Source organism: Nicotiana sylvestris, chromosome 2 (genome assembly GCF_000393655.2).
Source record: "Nicotiana sylvestris chromosome 2, ASM39365v2, whole genome shotgun sequence".
Taxonomy (NCBI): domain Eukaryota; kingdom Viridiplantae; phylum Streptophyta; class Magnoliopsida; order Solanales; family Solanaceae; genus Nicotiana; species Nicotiana sylvestris.
In genome coordinates this window covers 69,861,490-69,887,059 of record NC_091058.1, presented here as the reverse complement: position 1 = coordinate 69,887,059, position 25,570 = coordinate 69,861,490, and the positions used below count along the sequence as shown (strand labels likewise).

At 36.7% G+C, this 25,570-nt stretch overlaps 1 protein-coding gene across 1 annotated transcript; it reads left to right on the top strand.

The window, feature by feature from the left end:
• Nucleotides 1-219: 219 nt before the first annotated feature.
• Nucleotides 220-25,304, top strand: LOC104211909 (exosome complex exonuclease RRP44 homolog A). Its single transcript, XM_009761049.2, has 24 exons — nucleotides 220-475; nucleotides 585-725; nucleotides 822-979; nucleotides 1,848-1,903; nucleotides 4,788-4,910; nucleotides 5,124-5,254; nucleotides 5,356-5,596; nucleotides 8,030-8,174; nucleotides 9,776-10,016; nucleotides 10,282-10,438; nucleotides 10,574-10,642; nucleotides 11,077-11,202; nucleotides 11,355-11,407; nucleotides 12,163-12,269; nucleotides 17,319-17,373; nucleotides 17,488-17,587; nucleotides 21,159-21,270; nucleotides 21,762-21,882; nucleotides 23,450-23,509; nucleotides 23,599-23,704; nucleotides 23,791-23,886; nucleotides 24,558-24,639; nucleotides 24,724-24,789; nucleotides 24,899-25,304. Exons 1-24 carry the CDS (start codon nucleotides 422-424, stop codon nucleotides 25,092-25,094), a joined length of 2,796 nt encoding a protein of 931 aa, XP_009759351.1. The 5' UTR covers nucleotides 220-421; the 3' UTR covers nucleotides 25,095-25,304.
• Nucleotides 25,305-25,570: the final 266 nt, after the last annotated feature.

Below are 25,570 nucleotides of genomic sequence, written 5' to 3'. Positions count from 1 at the left end.
ATAATAAAGAAAAATATAACATAAAAAAGTTATTCAATAACTATATAAGTCTCTTTAATTTAATAGAGATTGGATATATCGTATTGACAAAGAGGATGACAATTGAAATTTATTAAAGAAATACCATCTAATATGTTCAAACAAGCCCAATTACAATTTAATTTAATTAATGTTTTTTAATATTAACGTTAAACCCTCCTCTTCTTTTAGGTTCTTCACAAAAGGCGGTCAGAGCTTCCAAATCCACTGCTTTAAGGAAGCCCAAATTCAAGAACTATAAAAGAGAACCGGTTCTTCCTCTTACAGGCAGCCTCTTTCGAACACAAACCAACAGCAGTTCGGTCCTAGAAACCAAAAAACGAGTAAACCCATAAACCCCAACACCCAAAAAAGCAGCGAAGAAGAATCATATAATTTCAACATGCTGAAGAGCAGAGCATTCACGCGCCAAACAAGACAAGGCAGAGTACTGAAGGTCTGCACTCCTCATTCCCATACCTTTCTCATTCATAATTGGCGCTGATTCTGTATTTGTTCTCTTTTCCCGTTTAGGGTTTTAATTTGAATTCCTATTTGGATTTCAGGAAGTTAGGGAACACTATTTACGAGACGATATTTATTGCGGAGCTCCATTTTGCGACAAAGGTTGTGACAAGTCATCTGCCCGCTTAAGCGCCTCTCGCTCCACTATTCTTGTTCTTGACACCAACGTTGTTCTCAACCAGGTACTGCACATATAATTTGATAACATGCCGCATATTTCGTGTCAACTTAAACTTTTTATTGGATTTATTGTTTGATATATTGGATTTATGTGTTAGATTGATTTGCTGGAGAATCCCGCTATTGACAATGTGGTAGTGTTATCCGTGGTATTGGCCGAGGTCAAGAACAAGAATATTGCGGTTTATAACAGACTCAGGGCTCTTTGTAGCAATTCTTTAAGGAACTTCTTTGTCTTTTCTAATGAATATCACAAGTATGTTCCTTTTTTCTTCTTCTATTACCCTAGTTATGTTGCTATCAATTTCACTTGCCTTTTGATCAAAAGCTGGGAACTTTTATGCTCTGACAAAACCACTGCCTACGGCAAAATACTTATTTGTGCTGTTTAATGATTGTCTCGTTCTCAATAATGCTTTTTCCCTTGTGCTTAGCAAAATTCCAAGTGCAGCATTTTGGGAAGAGGGCAGGGGTGCAAGAACTATAGGCTTTGAATGCTAGGGTAATATTTGTCATTTGATCCGCTTGAACCGCACTGGTCATTTTCTTTTTGGCGTAGAGGGACGAGATTTTCGAATTTTAAAAGACAACGAGAAAAAGAGGTAGGATAAGAAGGTATATTGTTTATCACCTCGGGCAGGAAAAACTAATTACTTTATTGGTTTCAATAAGAAGGTCCCTTTAGTTGTATGTCCATGACTAGTTTCAATGAAAAGAGTGTATCCGGTCAATGCTCCCTTTAGTTGCGATGAGAAGAGTGTATCACTATTTCAGACTAATTTTAAGATTTGTTATCTTTTCCGCGTAAAGAGTTGCATAAGATCAGAAGGCAGATGCAAGTCAAGTAGGCAAACTCCATTTGCCCACTTGTCCTGATGTTAACTCTCCCTCTTGCAGCTTTGCTGATTGCTACAGATGGCTTTTTTGGATAAGTAGAATAGCGTCTACTGCTATAATTGGGGATTTTCATGGCTGACCTTGAGCTATAAAAAAACCCACCTGGGTGTTCCTTTTGACCAATCCACTTACATGATCCATAGCACTCTACTAGACATCTATAGCTACTGGTTACAGCCAAGGCTGAGATCTGATGAAAAATATTCCTTCATCTGCACATTGTTCAGGGATACTTATGTGGAGGCCCTGGCTGGTGAAAGCCCGAATGATCGGAACGATAGAGGTTTGTCTGTTCACCTTTGTATAGCTGCAATTAAAGTTGTATTTCATTGTTATTCTTGAACATTTTGTGCCATGCATTTCTGCATTATCATTCCACTAGCTGTCTGGGCCCTTCCATTCTAATTTCTCTAAATCCTACAATTATGCTTATGTTAAGCGAATTAAAGGTCATACTTACATTGCATGTTTATTAAGTGCATAAAGGTCCATGTTAAAAAAAAGTGCATTAAAGGCCATACTTATGTGTTTGATCAGTAAGGAACAAATAACTGTACATTTTTACTTGCATCTTTGATGAGAACTGGGCTAGTCAGTAGCCTATGTACAAGGAACTATGCTTCTGTTCTATAGTACACAGTATTTTAAATAGTCAAGCTGCAATTATTAGTTTCTGTTTCAGTTCCAACTGTTGGTCGAGTCTGGAAGACCCCATTGCACTATAACCTAGTTACTGAATTTGGATCGAGTCCTATATAGGTATTGTAGTACAGAGATTAATTATCACTGAATTGTTTTAGTGCATATGCATTTCTTATTGGACATTTTGTTCATTATAGTAAAGTTGGATTTGCTTTATATAATGTAAAATGTGTTTGTTACTTTATCCAAAAAAAAGAAGAAGAAGTAGAGTGTGTTTGTTTTCAATTGAATAAGATTGTCTACTATTATATCCCTAGTTTTTGAACAGCAGCGTAGTGTCTTGGATTCAGAATCTAAACTTTACGAAAGAAAGTCTTGCTTCTGCCAATTGCAATACAAGGTGAGGAATAGAATGCTTGACTTCGTCGCTTCTCATTTTCTAAATTAAGCTAGGGCTATAAAGTTACTAGATTTGGGAAAAATCATTCACTATAAAAATGAAGGTATAACCTTGCATATTCTCTTACGGACCCCTGCTAAGGATGTCTTGTGTTCTGAGGTGCACTGAGGAGTGAAGCACTTCGTTCTTCAGGTTTTGTGGGATCTGGACAATGACAGAATAAGAACCTCTGAATTAACATGAAGGGTAATTTTTGGTCCTTTTGTTGTTTATCCAAGTATAATAATACAAGTACAGTCAAACCTCTCTATAACAACATCGTTTGTTCTGAAATTTTTGGCTTTTATAGTGAATGGTTGTTATACACCTATAACAACATTTGACATTTAAATATATTTTGGTTGTTATAGACAAAAATTATCCAAAAACTAATTGTTTTTCTTTTATAATATTATATATAAAAGATTATTAATAATATATTTAAATTCAAAATCTCAAAAGATATAAATATTTCACGAATTAAATGCTAAATAAATCTAATACATTGTTAAAAAATTCTTAGCTAAACGCACAAATATTTGAACTCTAAGGCACACAATTAAAAAAACGAATAGATTACGTTTACATATTATTGGTAATTGTCCAATATAAGATATATCATGTGTACATCTTCAAATAACAAAAAGAATGATATGCATATCTTCGAAAAGTATAAATAGATCTTTTAAGTATCTTTTGGCATTTTTCTAATGCAAGATATATCATTTGTAGATCTTTAGTTATAAACATATTTGATGTGCATATGTTCAGGGTTTCCATACTACTATCCTTAAGATAACATATATATATATATATATATATATATATATATATATATATATATATATATATATATATATATATATATATATATATATATATATATATATAGCTATTGTAAGTTGTACATTAAAGTTATAAAGTATTTGCTTAAATATTTAGAATTATTATTAGTAATAATCTTAGAAAATTTGCATGGCTGTTATAGAGGGGTAATTTTACAAAGAGCGTGCTGTCATAAAGATGGCTGTTGCTGTTATAGGCAGAATGCTGTTTAGAAAGGTAAAATATAACATAGAAAATCAGTTCTGAGAAAAACTAGGCTTTTATAGTGAATGACTGTTATATAGGGATGTTGTTATAGAGAGGTCTGATTGTATTTTTGTTCCACCTTCTATCCGGTGTAAAATAATAGAGAATGATATTTTTCCTGATACCCCCAACCAAAAACCAAAGGACCCTTAGTTTTTCCAGAAACACTGGAACTTAGAATTTTGTGATTTAAAGCTGACTTTGACTGAAAAAGTATGACAATAAATAGCTTCTCTACAGATCTTTTTATGTAGGGCTCAATTTGTCTCTTCTTTTTTCTCGTAATTTATTGATTTAGTTTCTTTAATTAAGTCTATTATTGTTTTTAGTTTCTTTAATAGATCTATTATACTAATAAGTCTAGAGGACAAACCCGTAAAAGTTTGATGGTGACCGGCCATTCTTGTTCATAGTGGTCGAGAGAGTCCTCTTCATGCCACTAGGTCAAGAGTTCAAGCCTGCTTCGCTGCCAAATAAAAAATAAAGTTTGGTAGTGGTGTTGAAGGATTTGTGTACTGTAATCATGTCCTCCCCTGGAAATAACTTAGTCTATCAGAATCCTAATTAGGTTGGTAATTTGTATCTTATGCATTGGTCTTAAAAATAATATGGTCCTTTATCATCCTGCCCTCTACTGGAGTATCTCACCCTAATTTTTGTTTTGTGTGTCTCGGTATTTTTGATATGTTGATGTAGGAAGATCTCTTAAAGAAATGAAACAAGATTCTCATTTTCTTCTCTAGTAAAGCTTCAAGATCTCTTCAAGTTTGATTATCTGAGTGCAAAACTCTATATAAGTCAACTATATTAAGTTTCATAGACAAGAAGCAGAATGGGAAAGGTTAACATGATTTGGGAAAGTATAACCGAGAACCTTGATGTCTGTCTCTAATGGGTCTTCGCATTATGGCTTCTACCTATTCTTAACAAAGTTGAATGCTTTTGTTTGTATCACCAGTAGATTGACAAACTTTGGCACTTTTTGGTGGTTCAGCCATTAGGGTCGCAGCTAAATGGTATCATGATCATCTTGGCACCGGAGTAAGTGTCTTGCTAATTACGAATGATAGAGAAAACAAGAAGAAGGCAATTGATGAGGGCATTTCTGCAGAGACAGGTAGAGCTTGCTTGTAGTTTTCTGATGTCAATCATTCAGTAGTATGATACTTTGGCGGTATTGATTTAAACACTGAGAGGCTTCTGTTATGTTCGTGAAAGTTCTCATTGGTCGTTACTTTGGACAGTGTTATCTCGACTTACCTGTTGCACTTCCTTAGTCAGTTAAATTTATCTTCAGGAGTCTTTACTGACTTACTTCCATTGATCTCAGTTGAGTGTTATGTAAAGTCGCTTGGTCAGGTGGAATTGCTTGACCTAATAGTTCAGCCTCCTTCTGAAGACGTTAATATGGAGGATGTTGAGGATTTGAGGCCTTCAAAGCGAAAAGTCATTTATAATGAGGTATTTTTAATTGCTTGATAAAATTTATTTAAACTATTTTGTTGGTGCTGTTTTTAAGGCTATGACCTCCTAAACTTGTCTGTTATTCATGCTTTCTGTAGCATAAACCCATGTCAGAAGTTACTTCGGGTTTGCTTCGGGGACTTTTCCACCAGGGGAAACTTCGTGTTAACCGTTTTAATCCATTTGAAGCATATGTTGGTAGTGAAAGCATTGGTGATGAGATAATTATATATGGGCGTGCAAATATGAATAGGGCTTTTGATGGTGATATAGTGGCGGTTGAGCTTTTGCCTCAAGAACAGTGGCATGAGGAGAAGTCTTTGGCATTAGCTGATGAAGGTCCGTCCACTTTCTTGTTTTCTGTTTTTCTTTAATGGACATGACATACTTATTATATCATGAAAATGTCAAATTTGTCCCTGAAGTATGTGAAATGGTCTAGATATGCCCTCCGTTAACAATTTAGGTCGATCATGTCCATGCCGTTACAGAAGTGGTCTACATGCCCTTATTGACTAATGCAAAACGGTTGAATCGAACTAATTAGTACTATTAATTGCCTTGTCTCCAACACGTGGCTTGAATCCAACCTTTAGTTACCCCTTTACCACCCCTTAACTTTTTACCCAGCCTCCATTCAACCTCCCAATCCTCCACGTTCCAACATCACCATCACTGGCGGTAAAGAGTAAAAATACTTGCAAGAGGTGTATCTTGACCTCCCTCTTTTTCCTTTCACCAGATCACCCTTTTGGTGAAATTTCACATGATCTTCCTTTTTCATTCTTATTACTCTCTGTGGTCCATTTTATATGCAATAAGGCTGTGAAGATTTTGTCTTCTGTAGAAGATGAACCAAACATGTTTCTTTTTGAGCTGAAAAAAGTGTAGCTTGGCGTGGCAGCTCATTGGGCCTATGAGATTTTGGAAAAATTTCATTTACGTGTTTCTTCTGTCTCATGAGCCTACTTAATGCTTGCAGCTATGACGGATTTCAAAGCTTTTTGTTTTTTGTCAAAGAAAAGGTTAATATGAGCTACCCCATTATGGTTGATTTTTTGGTTTTTGTCTGCAAAAAACTGTAGCTTGCCGTGGCAGCTCAGGTGGGCTTATGAGATTTTGGAAAAAATTTCATTTGTGGTGTTTCTTCTGTCTCATAAGACTAACTTATGCTTGCAGCCATGACATATTTCAAAGCTTTATGGTTTTTGTCTGAGAAAAGGGTAATATGTGCTTACCCCATTATGTTGATATTTTGTTTTTTTTTTTGTCTGAAAATATTGTAGCTTGGCGTGGCAGCTCAGGTGGGTCTATGAGATTTTGGAAAAAATTCCATTTTTGGTGTTTATTCGCTGTCTCATAAGGCTAACTGATGCCTGCAGCCATGACCGATTTCAAAGTTTTTTTGGTTTTTTGTCTGAAAAAACTGTAGCTTGGCGTGGCAACTCTGGTGGGTCTATGAGATTTTAGGAAAAATTCTATTTTTTGGTGTTTCTTCTCTGCCTCATAAGGCTAACTGATGCTTGCAGCCATGACGGATTTCAAAACTTTTTGTTTTTTGTCTTGGAAAAGGCTAATATGACCATGTCCCATTAAGGGGATTTTGTTTTCTTTTTGTCTGAAAAAATTGTAGCTTGGCGTGGTAGCTCAGGCGGGTCTATGAGATTTTGGAAAAAGTTCCATTTTTGGTGTTTCTTCTTTGTCTCATAAGCCTACTTAATGCTTGCAGCCATGATGAATTTCAAAGCTTTTTGGTTTTTGTCTGAGACAAGGTTAATATGAGCTACCCCATTACAGTGCTTTTTGGTTTTTGTCTGAAAAAAACTGTAGCTTGGTGTGGCAGCGCAGGCCGGTCTATGAGAATTTGGAAAAAAATTCCATTTTTGGTGTTTCTTCTGTCTCATAAGGCTAACTGATGCTTGCAGCCATGACAGATTTCAAAGCTTTTTGGTTTTTGTCTGAGAAAAAGGTAATATGTGCCTCCCCCATTATGTTGATATTTTTGGTATTTCGTCTGAAAAAACTGTAGCTTGGCGTGGCAGCTCACATGTCTGAGATTTTGGGAAAAAAATTCCATTTTTGGTGTTTCTTCCCTGTCTCATAAGGCTAACCGATGCTTGCAGCCATGACGGATTTTAAAGCTTTTTGGCTTTTGTCGGAGAAAAGGCTAATATGAGCCTACCCCATTATGGTGATTTTTTAGTTTTTGTCTGAAAAAACTATAGCTTGGCATGGCAGCTCAGGTGGGTCTATGAGATTTTGGAAAAAATTCCATTTTTGGTGTTTTTTCTGTCTCATAAGCCTGCTTTGCTTGCAGCCATGATGGATTTCAAAGTGTTTTGGTTTTTGTTGAACCAAAATTGATGATACAAAGTGTTTCACTTTCTATGATATGAAGGAATAATTCAGTACTCCTTGCCTACTATTTATGGGATTACATTTCTATTTCAGAACGTTTGATCCACTTCTAACTATTACTACTTATACAGATTTTACAAATTTCATTAACTTGCGTCATTCCATATTATTTTTACTGTAATAGCTTATCTTCAAACTTACTCCTCCGGGGACTACTTTAATATTTTTTCCTACTATGAATGAATTATTCAATTCAAATTAATGTCCTATAAATTCCATGCAAAACGAAATAGTGATTGTGAACTTGTCCCTCTTCTCCTGTATGTCTGTACATCACGATTGTCCTTGCTTGCTTTCATTATGGTGCAAAACTTTTCTGTTCATGTAATCTCATAACTATTTTGTATCCTGAAGACGAAGAAGAAGATGTTCATTTAGCTCCAAATAGCGCTGATGATGCTCCTAGAGTTGTGAATCAAGGGCAAACTGCATCTGAGGAAATGAAACCTTCTCGCCCAACTGGTCGTGTTGTTGGTATCATAAAGCGGAACTGGCACTCGTAAGTTATTATTGAATTATATGCTGGCTTTAGATAGTCATGGGGAGAACTCTTAGATAAATACTTTTTGGTCCTTGAAGTTCTTCTGATAATTCAATGGGGTTTTAGCGTACTTCCTAAGGATTTCTTTTCCCAATTTTTGTTTTTTTAAAGCACCTGAAAGGATATTTTGAAATGCCTATGCATTATACAATCACGTGTTCAGAAAATCCAAAAAGACATTTCAAGAAGCTGGCACAGAAGTTTTTTCCATTTCAGGAGATACTTTAAAAAACAATTGTCCTATGCTGGTTCTTGCCTGAATCAGCAAATAAGTTATCGAAAATTTTAAGGTGAGATATCCTATCACCTTTAGAATACAGTATCTTTTCTCTTATAAAAAGAGATTGTATCCTTTTCATAATTAGAAAAAGGATATCCACTTGGTTCCTCCAAATAGGTCACCACCTGGCAAAATGGTCACGTCCATATCTGGGATCGAACTTGATATTTGTCCTTGGTTATATTGTTTAATGGTTTATTCCTCATATTTTTCAAATTGTTAGGCTTTTGAGTTCTTTTCTTTCCCTGAAATGGAGAAAATGTTTGAAAATATGTTCCATGCTCTTCATTTTCTAACATGAAATATATTCTGTAAAAATGTTTTGGCCTAATCTTTTGATAATGTTAAATACACCAATTACTTTTAACTTTTAAATTCTTCATCACTTTTGAGTGTTGTGGTTTATATTTGGGGCTGCACAATGACCATTTCTGGCCAGTGAAATACTTTTTCATACTGTTCGATCAGTCAAGAACTCAAAATTAATGGGACCCCACTCTATTACACATTTGAACTACATTTTTACACTTTAATGTTAGAAAGGTTTATTTAATTATCTTTACCATGCCATGTGTAGGTCAAATTCCTTTTCTTGGTCTAAAGCATGTAAATTCTTTGATTTGTAGTAGTGAGACTCGTACTTTGCTTGCTATGGTTCTATGTTAAAGTATTCACATCTGGCCTAAAATTTTAAGGTGAGAGGTAGAGTAACTTTGGATAATTATAAATTCCACGATCCAGATGTTCAGCCCTAGGCATTTCAAATGTGTGATAATTTTGTCTCCTTTTATGGTCTTAGATTTAGCTCTTGAGCTAGCTTTTGAGGTTGAGTTAGGTCCAACATCCATGTGCCGTACATGGTATCAGAGCCTCTTCGATTTTGGTAGCAACTTACATAGCTTATGCTACCGGCAGGCGGCTTACACCGTCTGGTGCTGCTGCTCTACCCACGACCGTTCAAGGCATTGCTCCTTCTCTCAGGACAGTTCAGATATTGCTTCTTTCTCTGGCGCCTTTTCAGGCGTCACTCATCTCTATAGTGACTGGTTCTTACCTCTTGTGGTATCTTTGAGATTGAGTGATGCCCAAGGATTTTCGTAACCGTTTGCAAAGTAGCACGGGATTGGAAAATTCTACCCCTTAAACTAATCCTGCAATTCTATGGTCTGTGGACTCTATCCCCTGTCACTGAACTCGTACTTCTTGAAATCGCTTTATCTAATTCCACTATTAACAAAGTTTTCATTTATCTGGTATATAATTCATTTCATCCTTGCAGTTACTGTGGATCCTTGGAGCCAATGCCTATGCCAGGAGGTAATGGTGGTCTTGCCCATGCCTTATTTGTATCCAAAGACCGCAGAATCCCTAAGATACGGATACAAACTCGTCAGTTGGGAAATTTGCTGGATAAGCGGATTATCGTTGCGGTTGATTCATGGGATCGTTTGTCCCGATATCCAACCGGTCACTATGTCAGGACAATTGGAGAAATAGGTGATAGGGATACTGAAACAGAGGTATGTGGTAAAATGTCATTCGTTCTCTTCTATATTTAAACAGATTATCCTTCTCTACCTTTTCTGTCATGTACTTTCGAGACTTTGTATTTTCTCTGTTGTGGCTTTTTGTTGAAAACCTTCAAGTAAGTGCTAAGGGCGTTGTTCTCCTTTGCTTGTAGCTGCCTTTATTTTATTTTTACATGCTTAAATTATTAGGATTTTATTTATTTGTTTATGCTGATAAATAATAGTCACGACTAAATTTGTTCTGTAATCACTTTAGGTGGTATTGATAGAGAATGATATAGATGCCAGACCATTTTCTGCTCAAGTGTTGGCATGCTTGCCACCGTTACCTTGGTCTGTGTCTTCTCAAGATTTGACAAATCCTATTAGACAGGATCTGCGTCATCTGCGTGTATGTAGTGTGGACCCTCCTGGTATGTTCCCAAATTAAACTGTGGTTTACGTCTTCCATTTAACTAGCGCCCACATTTAGTTTATGTCAGCATAGATGAGATACTTCCTACATGTGATGTCAATCTTAGACAGAATTCTGCTTTTCCGTGACACAGGATGCAGGGATATTGATGATGCATTGCATTGTATGCCTCTTCCAAATGGAAATTTTGAAGTGGGAGTTCGTATCCATGTTTAATTTAAAGATCTTTTGGCTAGAATTTGCAAAACTTAATACTGATTTCTTTTGTTAATTTTTTCTTCAAGAGACAGTGAGCTCCTTGAGGAGGGAGGGGTGTGAGGAGGGTTTTGGGCATGTGAAGCTGTTCGAATTACTCTTTGGTTTATTAGACTTGTTAGGTGGCTGAAATATTATGTTTACAATCAGTTAATGATGAGTATATAACTGTATGCCATCTCTTATTTTCTTTGATGCTTCTGACTCCCCAAATCTTCCTGTGCCCCAGGTACACTGGTTGTGCACTTTTTCACCCACTAAAACTTTTCTCTTTCTTTTCTTTCATTACCTTCAGTTCTCCACAGTTTATTTTGAAATATAATGTCTACATCATGGAAACCATGGAAAAGGTTTGGTTGTAGTCTTTAATACATATATCAGATATTGCTGATGTTACTAATTTTGTTCATCCTGGAACTCCACTTGATGATGAGGCTTCACAAAGAGGCACTTCTGTATATCTTGTAGAGCGTCGAATCGACATGCTTCCAAAACCTCTTACAGAAGGTAAATTTACTTTTATTGCACTAGCCTGAATGGTTTTTGCTTGTCACATGGCTCGGAGATGTATTTCGTGCCGATTGGTGTACCAAAGTATCTACTTTTTGGTTATGCATGGCTTTTTCTCATTAATCTTATGCTTTTTCTTTGCTTGGCAGATATTTGTTCACTTCGTGCTGATGTTGAAAGACTAGCTTTCTCAGTTATCTGGGTATGTGATTTTTTTAATTTTATTTGCTAGAAGTGATAGTTGATCTTCTATTTCTCACAGCGTTATCTCTCTCTCTCTCTCTCTCTCACACACACACACACACACACACACGTACGGAGACGGTCTTCGTTTAGCTATCTGTTTCTCTATGTCATTTTTCTTCCTTCCTCTGTGTACCTACAGGTTCGTACAATGTCCCCCAGTCGAAATCAGTAGATTTTTTTGTTCTGTTACTAACATCCAGCTTATACGGACATAGTTAATGGTCAATCATCTAACTACTTGTTAATTATCTGTCACTTCATTCTGCTATGTCAAAGGTAATGCATAAATACAGAAAGTTGTCTTAGGCTGATGTAAGTTCAAACTCAAAATTAGTTCCTTGTCCCGCCCCAACCAACTGGGATGGTAACCCATAGATCAAGGTGTCTGGTTGAATTGGGTAAACTATTTGTCAGCCAAAAGTAAAATGATTTTTTCCTGATCCTTATGCATGTACGAGTTGAGCATCGTGAATAATCCTCCCATGAGGCTGTTATTTAGGCAGATTGTTGATGAAACACTTTGTAGCATTCCACATTTTGCTGCTTAACTATACTGCCATACGACTGCGACTTCATGAGTCCCTGTCTGCTTTGTTTATTTGTATGCTCGTGTGTTTTTGACCTCTTGCTGGTCATACTCTGATATTTTTCCCCTGACATAAGCTCTATTCATCTTTATTGTCACCTAATGTACGGTTATTTTTCTTTCAGGAAATGACACCTGATGCCGAGATTATTTCTACTAGATACACTAAAAGCGTGATTAAATCTTGTGCAGCATTATCCTATGTCGAGGCTCAAGCGAGAATGGATGACAGGTGCTCCTATTTGATGTTTCTGTTTATGTTTTGTCTGCTTAGCTCTTTTCTGGTCATACTTTATCAGATTCTAAAGCATCATCTCCTCTCAAACATCTTAAACTTAAAGCAGTCTCTTTGAGCACTAGCTAAATTGGTATACGTTAATACGTATGGCCCATTAACCACTGTGTCTGTACTCTATACACTAGCTGGAGTAACTCTTCACAACCTACTTTATGCAAGCACTTTGTGGTTTTCAAACAATTCATTAATAGACGTGGAGTGGTACAAAAATAGGAGCATATATATTATCATATGCCTTCCTTTATGTCTGAAGATTTGTACGTCATGGTTAGTGCATATGGGGATCATCTGTTGAAGGGTATTTCTGGTTCAATCACTATGGCGAGTGTCCTGGTTTAATAAAGACTTTAATACAAAAACAGCATGCTGGGTATGTCAAAAAAGAAAAATTCAGTCTCCTTTATAAATGTAACCGAGAAAGTCTAAAGAACTTTCTAAATAATATACATTTAGTATGTTGCACCAAAAAGCCAAAAAGTATAAACATTTGTATTTGAGCTTTTGTAAAAGATTTTGCCTTAATCCGCGCAGCACCTCTGATTCCTTTCCATCCATACCAACCAAATGATGCATGCAAAATCGTGAACCATACGTTCTTGTGTTCTTTGCAGTTTTCCACCTGTCCAGCTTAGTAGCATCTCTCGCGCTCTTTAGGAATTGACCAACTTAGTACATATAGGTTGAAAAGCATGTCGCAAAGTTGTCTGGCCTCAAACTCTGGCGAGCTTTTTCCAGTCACCTTCCTTTTACTTCCTAAATGTTTGTCTAATCAGTTACCATTCTACATTGAAAACCTTAAGTTGCTTTATGAAAAGTGAGCTGAAGTAGATTTTGGTTAAGTCCACTGTTAATGGTTTCCACTAGTAATGGGTGGATGACTCAAGTTCTTAACCGTCTGAAACTGGAGTCCTCTTGTTTCACACCTCAATAAGTTGGATCAGTGTTGATATTAATTGTTTTATGTTGCCTTTTCCAGTCTATATTGTTGTTTTCCCTCAGGAAATGGGTAAACCTTATCCTTCAAGGTATGAGGCCTTCAACAAGATCAAATTGGGAACCCAGTTTTCTGTCACTGAAAGTACAGATACTTAAACTGCTAAAAAAAGTACAGAAATTTCAGATGTCTGATGTCTCACACATTCTTTTCTTTCTTTACTGGTCTTCTGCCATCTTCTCTTTGCTCTGTCTGTTCAATACTTCTCATGATTTTTCATCTTCCCATTTAAATATTTGAAAGGTAGATTCATCTTTATTTGTTGACCATTTCCTGATAAACCAAAAGATTTCATTGATGTCACACCAAGTGGAGCTTTACGAAAGTGTTATAGCATGTATTTGAAGCCTGCCAATATCTAACCATCTATACAGTGGGTACACCAATTCAGTGTTGTCAAAGGCGCGCTTAAAGCGTGCTTAAGCCCTGAAGTGAGGCTCAAAACTTGTTGAGCTCTTTGCCTCGCTTTGTGGGCGCTTTAGTGTCGCATCAAGGCTCTAAGGCATACTTTTTTCCTTGCTAATGAGTATAATCCTGGAAATCCGACATTAAGCAATTGATATTTCACTTTATCATAATTTTTTTCTACTTTTTTTGTCCATATATTCGTTATTCATGCTTATAATTATTAGTCTTGGACTACATATACATATTTTTACTTTTTCTCTAGTTGCGTCTTTTTTCATTAAAGCCCACGCTTTATTTGCGCTTTGCACTTAAAGCCGCAACGGACGTTAGAGCTTTTTTGCGCTTTTCGCCTTTGATAACACTGCACCAATTTTGCGCTAAGGATTCAAAAGAAAGAAAGAAAACTTTTGACCCTTGAATGCAGACTCTAACTCCCTAAAAAGTTGTCCTACTTTGTCCATATAAAAACAGCAAATTGCAAGAAGGCGAGGTTTTTCATATTTTTTTCCTTCATACTTTTAAGTTGCTCAATCTTCAATTTTTGACCATGCCTTAGTACATGTTAAGATTACACGTATTGGATACATATTGAATGTTGAATACTGCAATTATCAGTGACCTCGTCTTCCCGTTAAAGTCACAATGTAATAAAAGTAGTTCTCATTCTCCTCGTGTTTTTTGTAAGCTAAGGCCATCTCCAACCCTCCCCATTTTCCCATAATGGGGGCAACTTTTGCCATAATGAAGCTCCAACCCTCCCCTATTTTTGCCCCCAAAATTGGGGATGAATAGTGTTCCCCCAAATATGGGGTACACTATTCATCTCCCTCATTACTATTCATGCATATTTTATTGTTATTTTATTATTTAACTCTTTTAATTTAGTTCTTTACATATACCTAATTATGTTTACGTAATATGTTTGTAATATTAATTTTACATCTTAACTTTGGCGTATAATTTTGATAAATTAATTTTCGCGCATGTATTATTTTTATGTAAAATTGTAAATTTTATTATAAGTTATAATTGTACAAAAAATATATAATCATCTAAAAAATGAATGGTGCAAATATAAAATATTAGATGTTGCTAAAATTGAAAGGTGTGAATATAAAATATTACTCCCTCCGTTTCAATTTATGTGAACCTATTTCCTTTTTAGTCCGCGCCAAAAAGAATGACCCGTTTCCCTATTTGGAAACAATTTACCTTTATGCAATGATTTATAGCCACACAAAATATATGTGCCTCATTTTACACCACAAGTTCAAAAGTCTTCTATCTTTTCTTAAACTCCGTGCCCAGTCAAATGGGTTCACATAAATTGAAACGGAGGGAGTATATGTTGCTAAAATTAAAAAGTGAAAATTGAAAATACATTAAATGAAAATACATAAAAATTGAAACTACGGTAAATAGCATAATAACTTAGTAGGGAGATATGTCGTTTCTAGATACACCAAAATCATTATAGTATTGAGTGAATGAGGACGAGGATTGTTGTGGTTGTGACTGTGGATATAATGACTGCATGTATTATACTGTACAACATGATAATCGAGAATGAACGTGATCTTAATGCACCAATTCAAGATGATTTGGAAGGTCCACCTCCAACACTAGAAATGACAGTCGATGAAAATCAACGATTTCAAGAATTTTTAGCTCGACATAGAAGAATTAAGGACAAAGATGTTCATTTTGCACTTCGTAATGCATTAATAGATCATTTATGGGAGAATACTAGAGGTTGAAGTTGAATATTTATGTAGTATTTCGAATTAATTTTATCGTTATCAGTGTTATAAATAGCGCTCGCCTCAGCGCTAGTAGCGTGAGGCGAGGCGAGGCGAGGGTGTGTCGCTTCAGAGCATCTGCTGTGTTGCGATTCCAAATAGCGCTCGCTTCAAGGTGTGTTGCGTGAGGCGACAATGTTGCGAGTAGCGACTATAGTTTCGCTATTTTTTTTAAAAAATAAAAGAGAAAGGGAGAAGACTTAAGTCGGGAATTAGGGCTTCGATCTTTTCACTTGCGAACAAAAAAACTTCAGCGATTAGGGCTTTTCACCTGCGAACAAACCAACGGTCTTCTTCAGTCTTCTTCTTCGTCATCTGGCTTCATCTTCTTCAAGCTTCAATAGCGAAAAAACAGAGGTATGCTTCTTCTTCTTCTTCTTCTTTCTTCTTTCTTCTTTCTTCTTTCTTCTTTCTTCTTTCTTCTTTCTATTTTTTTTCTTCTGTTTTTTGTCGATAGAAACAGAGCCAAATAGGGTCTGTATTTGTGCTGTTTTTGTCGAGCAAAAACTGAGGCTTTTCTTCTTCTCTTATTATTTTTTTTTGCTCTCTTTTGTCTTCTTCTTTATTTGCTGTTTTTCTAGAGGCAAAAATTTCATTTTTGTTCTTTCTTTGCTGTTTCCAAAGGCAGAATCAATTTTTTGTTTTGCTCTTTTTTTTTGTCTTTTTTTCTTTGCTGTTTTTATCAGAGGCAGTGTTTCCAAAGGCAGAATCATTTTTTTTTTGCTCTATTTTTTTTGTCTTCTTTATATAGTAGAATTAATTGCATATTGACTTGATATTGAGTTTTTAGTTATATGTATATAATATTTTATGTTTTTGTATAAATTGTCGCTTCACATCAAAAAGGTGAGCGCTTCGCTGCGCACCTCTCGCCTCAGTGAAGCGGGCCCTCGTCGCTATTTGTCGCCGCACGCTATCCAAAACACTGTCCTTATGTAATATGTATTTAATTAATCTTGTATCACAATGATTTCACTTTTATTTGAATTATTAGTTAATCTATAATAATTGCTTACAAATTATATTATTTAAAATTTTATGAAATTGTTTTAATGGAAATTACAAATTAATGAAAATAAAAGATGGAATTTGTTTAATGGAAATTAAAAAATAAAATTGAAATGAAAGATAATATATAATATAGAAGAGAGAAGAATATAAAAAAGAATATTCTCTTTTGGGGGAAAAATAGGGGAATGGTTGGAATAAGTTGTCCCCAAAATGGGGAAATCCCCATTTTGTTATTCTTAAGTTGTAAGCGTTCAGTTTGGTTCGCTGCAGTGCAGTGAAATATGCTACCTTCTCTGGAGCCATAGACTTCCATAACAATTTCCACTATAAATTAGGGTTTCCACTGCTGAGAAGCCGTATTGTAGTTGGATTTAAGTTGAGAAGCATCTTGAGGATGCTCCTTTCCATATGATATTGTACTCATTTCCAAGTAATTCCTGCAATTGTCATACTGTTTTGACAAAAAATCATTACATGTAGTTGAATTGATGGCTCAACCGGGTGAACCACTCAACAATAACTACTACTATGCCTCAGTCCCAAACCAGTTGGGGTCGGCTATATGAATTACTTCTCCATTTAACTATTCAACCTGAGAAAATATAAACTTGTGGGTTTGTTTCTGGTTCGGCTTTAAACTATTCAGTGCTTATATGTCCATCTGCTTAAACTTTGAAAAGAATACATATTTATCTACTGCAGTGCTTTTGTTGTTTCCATCATTTTGTACATCCTAGTTCCTGTACTTACAAGTTATATCTGCTATTCCAGTCGCTTGGTGGATCCAATAACTTCAGATTTACGAAATTTGAATGGGTTAGCCAAGGTGATGATCTCCTAATCTTTATTCTCCTTTCTATAGTTACAAATTCTTAGATTTGGACTTTCAGCTCTAGTATATCAATATATTAAAGGCATTATAATTAAACCAACCTTGCAGATAATGAGGCAAAGACGCATTGATAGGGGTGCACTGACACTTGCTTCTGCTGAAGTCAAATTTCAGATTGATACTGAAACTCATGACCCTCTTGATATCGGTATCATCCTATTCTTTTTTAATTCTCTTTAGTTTCTTTTGGTAGCTTATTGTAAATTAGATAAAGGTGCCCTACTATCTGTCATTTGGAAAGCTCAGAAACTTTCTTTCAATTATATATTTGGCAGTGCTTAAGAATTATTTTAGGGATCATTTGTTTCAGACTAGTGTGACATTAAGATTTTCTTAGCTTCAAGCTCATAGAACATATGCTGTATCAATGGCATTACCCAATTCTGGCGTATTTTGGCCTATATTGAACAGATGTTATCGAAGGCAGAAATGTATCTTTGTTTTTATCCTTTTTATTGTTGTAACAATAGACAAGAGGGGTTCCTCTGATGGTAAGCAACCTCCACTTCCAACCAAGAGGTTGTGAGTTCGAGTCACCACAAGAGCAAGGTGGGGAGTTCTTGGAGGTAAGGATGCCGGGGGTCTATTGGAAACAGCCTCTCTACCCCGGTTAGAGGTAAGGTTTGCGTACACACTACCCTCCCCAGACCCCACTAGTGGGATTATACTGGGTTGCTGCTGTTGTTGTTGTTGTTCTTATTATCATTATTATATTATGATCATCATCATCGTCATTATTAGGTATGAGGTGTGGGAAAATGGGAATATGAATTGTCTTGAGGGAGAAACATGCGTTACTCTGAACTTTTTTCGAGGAATATGAAGGGTTGAGTTACATGTGCTGAGGGATATAAAGGATTAATTTCCATCTGCTGAGAGTATGAGACGTGGGTTCTGTCATCACTAGTTTGATGGCTGTTTCAGGAGAACTCCAACAAGGAGATAAGCACATGTTGCCCGGGGCTTATTGCTCTTGCGGATGGAGATGTTGGTTGACTGTTCTTGACCCTTATCCATTTGGAGTCTTACAATTCGCTAAGCTAATCAGCAGTAATGCATGCTAATTCTCATAGAGTAACTATGGGAGACTGATTTTTTTTTTTTGAGAATGAAACTATGTGAGACTTGGAGCTTATTATAGTTTTCCGAATTTGCAACTTCTGGTAGTTATATTACTATAGTACCTCAAGCTATCATGTAAACCTATCTGACATGCCCAGTAAGATGGAGGTTCATGAGCAGTATCCAAGGACATGGTCTTTTGCAAGGACTTTGAGACGAAGAAGATAAGCAAATGATGATCATCCTTTGGTCTTCCTTGATTATTCATCTTTTTAGTTTGGGGGGTCCTCTCTATTTCTGATTTTGGGTTCGTTCCGAGTGTAGTGGTGGTGAAAGAATAAGAAAGTGAAGATAAGAGAAGGAAAGAGATTTAGTCGCTCACTTGATGATAAGATAAATACCAGACATACCTATTTTTAGAACACTCAACCACATTACACATGATATTTGTCCAGTGGGCCTATACCTTATTTAAGAACCAAACTTTTTTAGTATTCTTACTCTTAACATTCTAATGTTCACACTTTACTTTGAACATGCCCCTCAAACTCAAGGTGGGGAAACCAACTTGAGTTTGCTTATTTTAAATCGGAGAAACTAAATGTTGCCTAAAAACATGTCGGAAGTCACCAGAGAAGTTTTGCAATCATGTCAGAATGCACTGGTAACAGGAATTTTGTCCGAGAAGTTGCTTTGCGAAATCGTCAGAAGAGGTCGTGCCATCTGAATGGTTACCTGAAAAGGCATGGTGCTGCTGGAACAGTCACAGGAAAGAGGCCTGATGTTACTGTTTCTTATGACTTAATAACTGAATTCTTCTGATTTTCTAGCTGAAACAATTTGAAGTTAACACTTATGACAGTGATTAGAGTAGAAACACGCAGGACTTGATATAGTAGAAGCTGTCATTATTTGCGGAGATGAGTTAGAAAGTTGTGTATAGTTGTTTAAGAAGTTAAGCTGTTTTCTTCGGAAACCGTTCATGTGTTGGAGCTTCTAGTCCAGCATTTAAAAGATGAGTGTTGACTTAATGTGGAATGATTCAATCAGACTTTTAAATATCGACCTGCAACCAATTTGGTACTTTGTTTATAGCTTTTTAAAATTATGCTATAACGGAGGGGCTTGCGCTTGAATTGAAGTAGCACCTTTGGCATATGAGTGGGGGTCCCAAACATCGCAACGAACCTACTGAATATTTGTCATTATATGTGGATGCCTACATAGAAATAGGGTTGGCTTGATTCTTTGGCGGCCTATCTCATAAGCGGTCTCTTAAACTTGTTCAACTCTTTCATTTTGACACTTGAACTAAGACTAGTATCTATTCTACACTACTCAAGAAGTGTAGCAATTTAACGCAAAATGCTGACTTGACAAGAAAAGTTTTCTCCACATTGCATAAATGAATGCCAAATACAATAACAGTTTTCCCTTTTTTTAAAAAGGAAAAACTCTCATTTTTTCTACCCATTATTGCCACCAGTCTTCACCTTCGGTCTCTCCCTCATCTACATCTCTACCGGAAAACTTCAAAAAGCCGGCGAATAAACCTTGAGAAAATTTGAAGTTTCCAATATATAACCGACTCATACACCAAGTTTAGATTGCAATTTTTTTTTTTCAAATCTCACAGTAGTAATATATAAACTTTTCTTCATTGCCCCATTTGCCCTTTGATTCTTTCGTACCGGTAAAGATTCTTTCCTGTGCAAAAACAATTGCCCCAAACCCCCAACAGTCTCACTTTTTACATTCTTGTCCCACTTCTCTTTGCACCCTTTTCTTGGTGCGGTCTTGTCTGAAATTTTTTCCAAAAGAATTAAATCTTTGAAGATTTACTCAGCTTCTTCATCTTCAAGCTTGCATATCTGAGGAGATCTGGATCAATATTGAATTGAGCGTTTTCTACGTAACAGTTTACGTAATGTTTTGTTTGTGTTTCTGAATTGTGAAAGACAATAAAAAAGTTTTGGAGTCTTTGGTCTTGATTCTTTGGTGAGGTGGTGTCAGGCTGTAGGCGGCAGGGGTTTGGTTACCGGCGGCGAGTGGAGGGGGGTTTGAGGTGGAAGAAGAAGAAGAAGAAAGGGGGAGAGTTTTTTGGGCGGGGGTGGGTTCAGAAAATAGGCTCTTTTATTTTTACTCAAAATTTTTTATAATTATTTTGGTCCAAATGCCACATGTCATCATTTCATTCTTTCCTTTGCCACAACATCTGCGTGTGAGTTACAGGCATTATGTTTTTTTGACAGATTGTAATTTGTGTTTAATAGGTACACATTTGTTAAGGTTGGAGTGTTTAATAGAAACACGAGCCTATGTAAGTTTCAAAATGAAAGAATCGAATGAGTTTAAGTGACGGCTTATGAATTTGACCTTCTTTGGCTAATGAACTTTTACTGGTTGCCACTGTCGACTGTCGAGATCTAGTCATATGACAGGAGAGTCTCGAGCCTAAACATGCATTAGTTTGGGCTATTTGCTGGTTAACTCGGCTAGTGCATGCACTTCTTGGAGAGTGAGACATGGTCTTTTATGTGCTTTCCACAATTTCATAGAAGAGTTCTGCTATTTGGCTGTGATTGCACATAACTTTGTCCTTTGTTTTACTGTTTTGAGTTATTCGTGTAAAGCTAATTTTTAAGTTGTATGTTTAGGAATGTATCAGATTCGTGAAGCAAACCAAATGGTTGAAGAGTTTATGCTTGCTGCTAACGTAGCAGTTGCTGAAAAAATCCTGAAGCATTTTCCTCTCTGTTCTCTACTAAGGTATGCTGCTATTGTTACTTAGAAGGAACATATCTGTTTGTTTAGTTTGAAGTTACATTCTTTTTTAGCACATGAAGGATGTGGAAAGCGAATCATACAACCTGGCAGGTTGTGGATATGAGACGGGAAAATTTAGCCATCTTACGCATCAGATGGCTATTCATAGTTGTCCAAAGATGGAGTACTAGAGACAGAGATTCTTGATTCCTGCTCAGAACTCTGGATTAATATAAATGTTCTGAAAACTTTGGAGTTCATGTTATGTTAGACTTACTTCAAGATAGCATGGTCAAGCGAAGCTCGGTTTTCTAGTTAATTTATTTGCTATCATCTCTCTTACTTGACATAATTTCAAGTATTCTGCAAAAATTTGGATTACATTTTAATGCCAGAGAGTTGTGACACTATGAAATGGCTATTAAAGCTTAACCTTTGTACTTTAATTAAATTTGATAATCATCCAGGTTTTCATAATGCATTTTTATTTGCAGACGCCATCCTAGCCCAACCAAAGAAATGCTTGAGCCTCTTCTCCACACAGCTGAAGCAGTTGGTCTTAGCTTGGATGTGACATCATCCAAAGCATTGGCTGACTCTCTGGATCGGGCCGTGGTGAGTTGTGGCTGTCATTGAACCTGATGTGCATAGTGAAATCTGAAAATTAAAGCATGAAGTTTATTCCTACCACTATATTTCCAAAGAGGTTTTAGCGATAAATCAAGTTGAATATCGCAGATGCGTTCACAATCTGCATGTGGCAACTCATTTTTGGCTGAGCCCAGCTTGTCCATTGTTGAGCTTAGCTGAGCTGAGCTGAACAAGCATCGAGCCGATTGGCTGTAGGCATGCTGACCTAGACAAGAAATGAGTTCCATCCCTTTCCATACAAGCTCCCCGGAACTCTAACCTTTCATTTTTCTGCAGACAAGCTTCCTAGAACCTTAACTAATTTTTCCAATTGCTTTAATGGGTACGCACACGACCTATTTCTTTGTCAGCTTCTCATTCCCTTTCACTTTGTATTAAAACCACTCATGAGGAAAAGATTCACTACTTACTACTCTCATCTCCATTCAATTGATTGACGATGGAATGAACAACTAACTTTACAATTGGCTTTCTCGTAGACACCAAATTCTCGTTTGGTGTCCCGCTATTAGGACACCACAATCAATCCTTACCCTTCTATAACGAACAGAAGAAAATCAATTCCTCTAATTGATTTCTCTCCAACCTCTCTTTTGAATCTTGATGCCGATAGTCAGCTCTGTCTTGGGCTCTTGGCTCCTTGTGACGAGATCTATTAATATGCACTATGTCGCTACTTCATTCATCTTCTATGACTGTAGTTTCATTGGCTCTCCCAACTCCCCATTATGTATTTTAATAAGTGGAATGTCATATTTTCTTATTTGCAAGACGTGTTTTGTTGGCTTGGAAGAATAAAATATGTTTGCAGATTTAAATGAATTGTCAGGTTAGAAATTATTAGGATTTTTATTTTAATTTCGGCTTCTTTTAATTGGAGCATAGAGCTTGTGGCAGATCAATTCTTGATGTTCGAGCTTTTGCGGCTTAATGTCAAGCCTTAAGATTCTCCAATCAAACTGACATCGAGTCATGGAATTTTAGGTTCAATCTGTCTCGATCCTAACCTTAAATGGTTGAGGCTCGACTCGGGCTCGCTATCTAGCATCCTAATTTTTACTGTTAAGACATTCAGTATCATATCTTTTGTAAGGCAAGATGCTCACTGTACTTTTTGGGCAAACATAAGGTACTTAAATAATGTGTTTAGCTCACAAACGAAGGTAACTTGATGAAAAACTATTGGTTTTTCTTCAAAATAATAGGGAATATAAAAAATAAATAAAAGGAAATATCAAGAAAAACATGATTACCTTCTCTGATTCTTATTTTGGCTTGTTTGTTATTTGTTGAACATTTGCATTTGTCCTTGACTAAAATGCCCTTAATTTATATTGTATAGAATTACATAGGTCAATTTGGCTCAACATTGACAGGAGGACTGCTTTTGCTGAAAAAGTAGAAATCGGGGACTTAATAGCCAAGAAACTTTGAATAGGAATGATGTTGCACTACTCAAAGTAGTTTAGGGACGTCTAGTTCCATTGTGTTGTTGTGGCGTTCATATGCTAACTTCCTATCTTCTCCTTAGGGTGATGATCCATACTTCAACAAGCTGATTCGGATTCTGGCAACCAGATGCATGACACAGGTTCCTTCTTGGTTGATTTGACAAATCCCCTACATTTGAAAATATCAAGTAACTTCTGAGTTAGTGTTGCTTTTGGTACGCATTTTCAGGCGGTTTACTTCTGTAGTGGAGACCTTAGTCCTCCGGAATATCTTCATTATGGTCTTGCCTCTCCACTTTATACTCATTTCACCTCGCCCATTAGAAGATATGCTGGTTAGTAAAAGCTACCATCCATTTATAGTGACGAAGTGCAATGGATGTGATCAATCATGAGCCTCTTATTTTATCTTGCCTTGCAGATGTAATCGTTCATCGGTTGCTTGCTGCATCTTTGGGAATATATAAGCTTCCTGGTGTTTTCCAAGATAGACCCAAGCTAACTAGTATTTCGGACAGTAAGTACTGCTTTTCATTATGCTTGGTATTCGTTTTAAATGCACTTGACTTCTAGTAGATTGAGTAATATGAGCTTGCCTTTCTAGTATGCTTGTTCTTGATCAAATGGGCCTTTGGTTGCAATCTGTTCAGAGGTAGATCATAGAAGTTTGTATTAATTGTTTTATGCTTTTTCCTCCACTGAGTGAATAGTTGGGACTGAATGTGTCTGTTAGTCCGAGGTTTTACTTAGCAATAACTTGAGTACTTTTTGGCCCCCAAGGATTCAGTCTAGTGGTAAGAGCGAAACACATGATGTGTGGGTTAGGTGCACGTCACGGGCTCGAACCCTGCTGCAAACAGATGCCTGTGGAGAAGGGTAGAGGGGCGGGCCATTATTCACCGAGTTTCGAATCATGCGCCATGGCAGTCGAGGATTATCGGTTATTGGAAGTACTTGAGTACTTTTGTTAATGCCCGTATGTTCAACGTAAATGATCTACTTGTGCAGTGTCATCGTCCTAGTATTTATGCTATTGCTGAACCTTGGACATTAAAGGGTTTAAACTTATAATGACTAGTGCAAAAAAAAAAAGAAGAAAAGGAGAGGTCTTCTTTATAGGAAAAACCAAACTCGTTCTCTAGTTTCGCATTTTGTTTGGTTATGTTTGCTCATTCCCTTCCGGAACAGATCTAAATTATCGGCATAGGAATGCTCAGATGGCCAGCAGAGCATCAGTAGAACTCCATACTCTCATTTTCTTCAGGAAGCGGTATGAGATTCTTCTTGGTTCCTCTCCCCCCATTCTGTCCTCCCATATTCTCATTCTCATTTTTACTTGTCCATGCTTGTGCAGGCCGACAGATACCGAGGCGAGAATTGTGAAAATAAGATCCAATGGCTTCATTGTCTTTGTGCCCAAGTACGGTACCCGTTTCTGCAGTTCTATTTGCCATACTGCTTTAACTTAAAGACTTCATTCGCGTTAGCTGTTGGATACTCATGATTATTGTAAAAAAAAACCTTTCCAGGTATGGTATTGAAGGGCCTGTTTACTTGACATCAAAAGGCGAAAATGCAGGGGAATGGTCAGCCGATGAGAAACAACAGAGAATACGGAAGGTTGATGGGAGTGTCTCTTATGGTGTGCTTGGAACAGTGAGGATTCATATGGAGGTTGTTGAGCCTCAGCCTAATCGGCCTAAACTCCAACTTACCCTTGTATGAGACCCAAAACTTTACCAAGTAAGTGACGGTAACGGCTCCACCCCAAGGCCAATAGAGCTCTTGCTTTAGGCCCCAAAAATTATGTTTATTAGATATAAAAATATGTAATTCAAATGATTTTTTAGCGTGTTTTAATGATAAGTAAATCTTTTTAACCGTTTGTTGTCAGCTTGTATCATATATCAATATAATTCTTATTTTATACTACTATTTTGGGGCATTTGTTTGAGGCAATTATAAATGAAAGTGGTAGATAAGTAAAACTGCAATCACTTCATGCTTCTTTCCTCTTGTTCACTGAAACTACAGCTGTATTGTGGTCCGGGCCCGTGCCTAAATGGGCCAGGGCTTTGGTGGTCCCGGGCCAAACGGTCCCGGGCATAACGGGCCAAATGAGTGGAACTGGCCCATTGCGGTCCTAAGCCCACATGGTCCCGGGCTAAATGGGCCGGGCCAGAGGGCTTAAACGGGCTTTT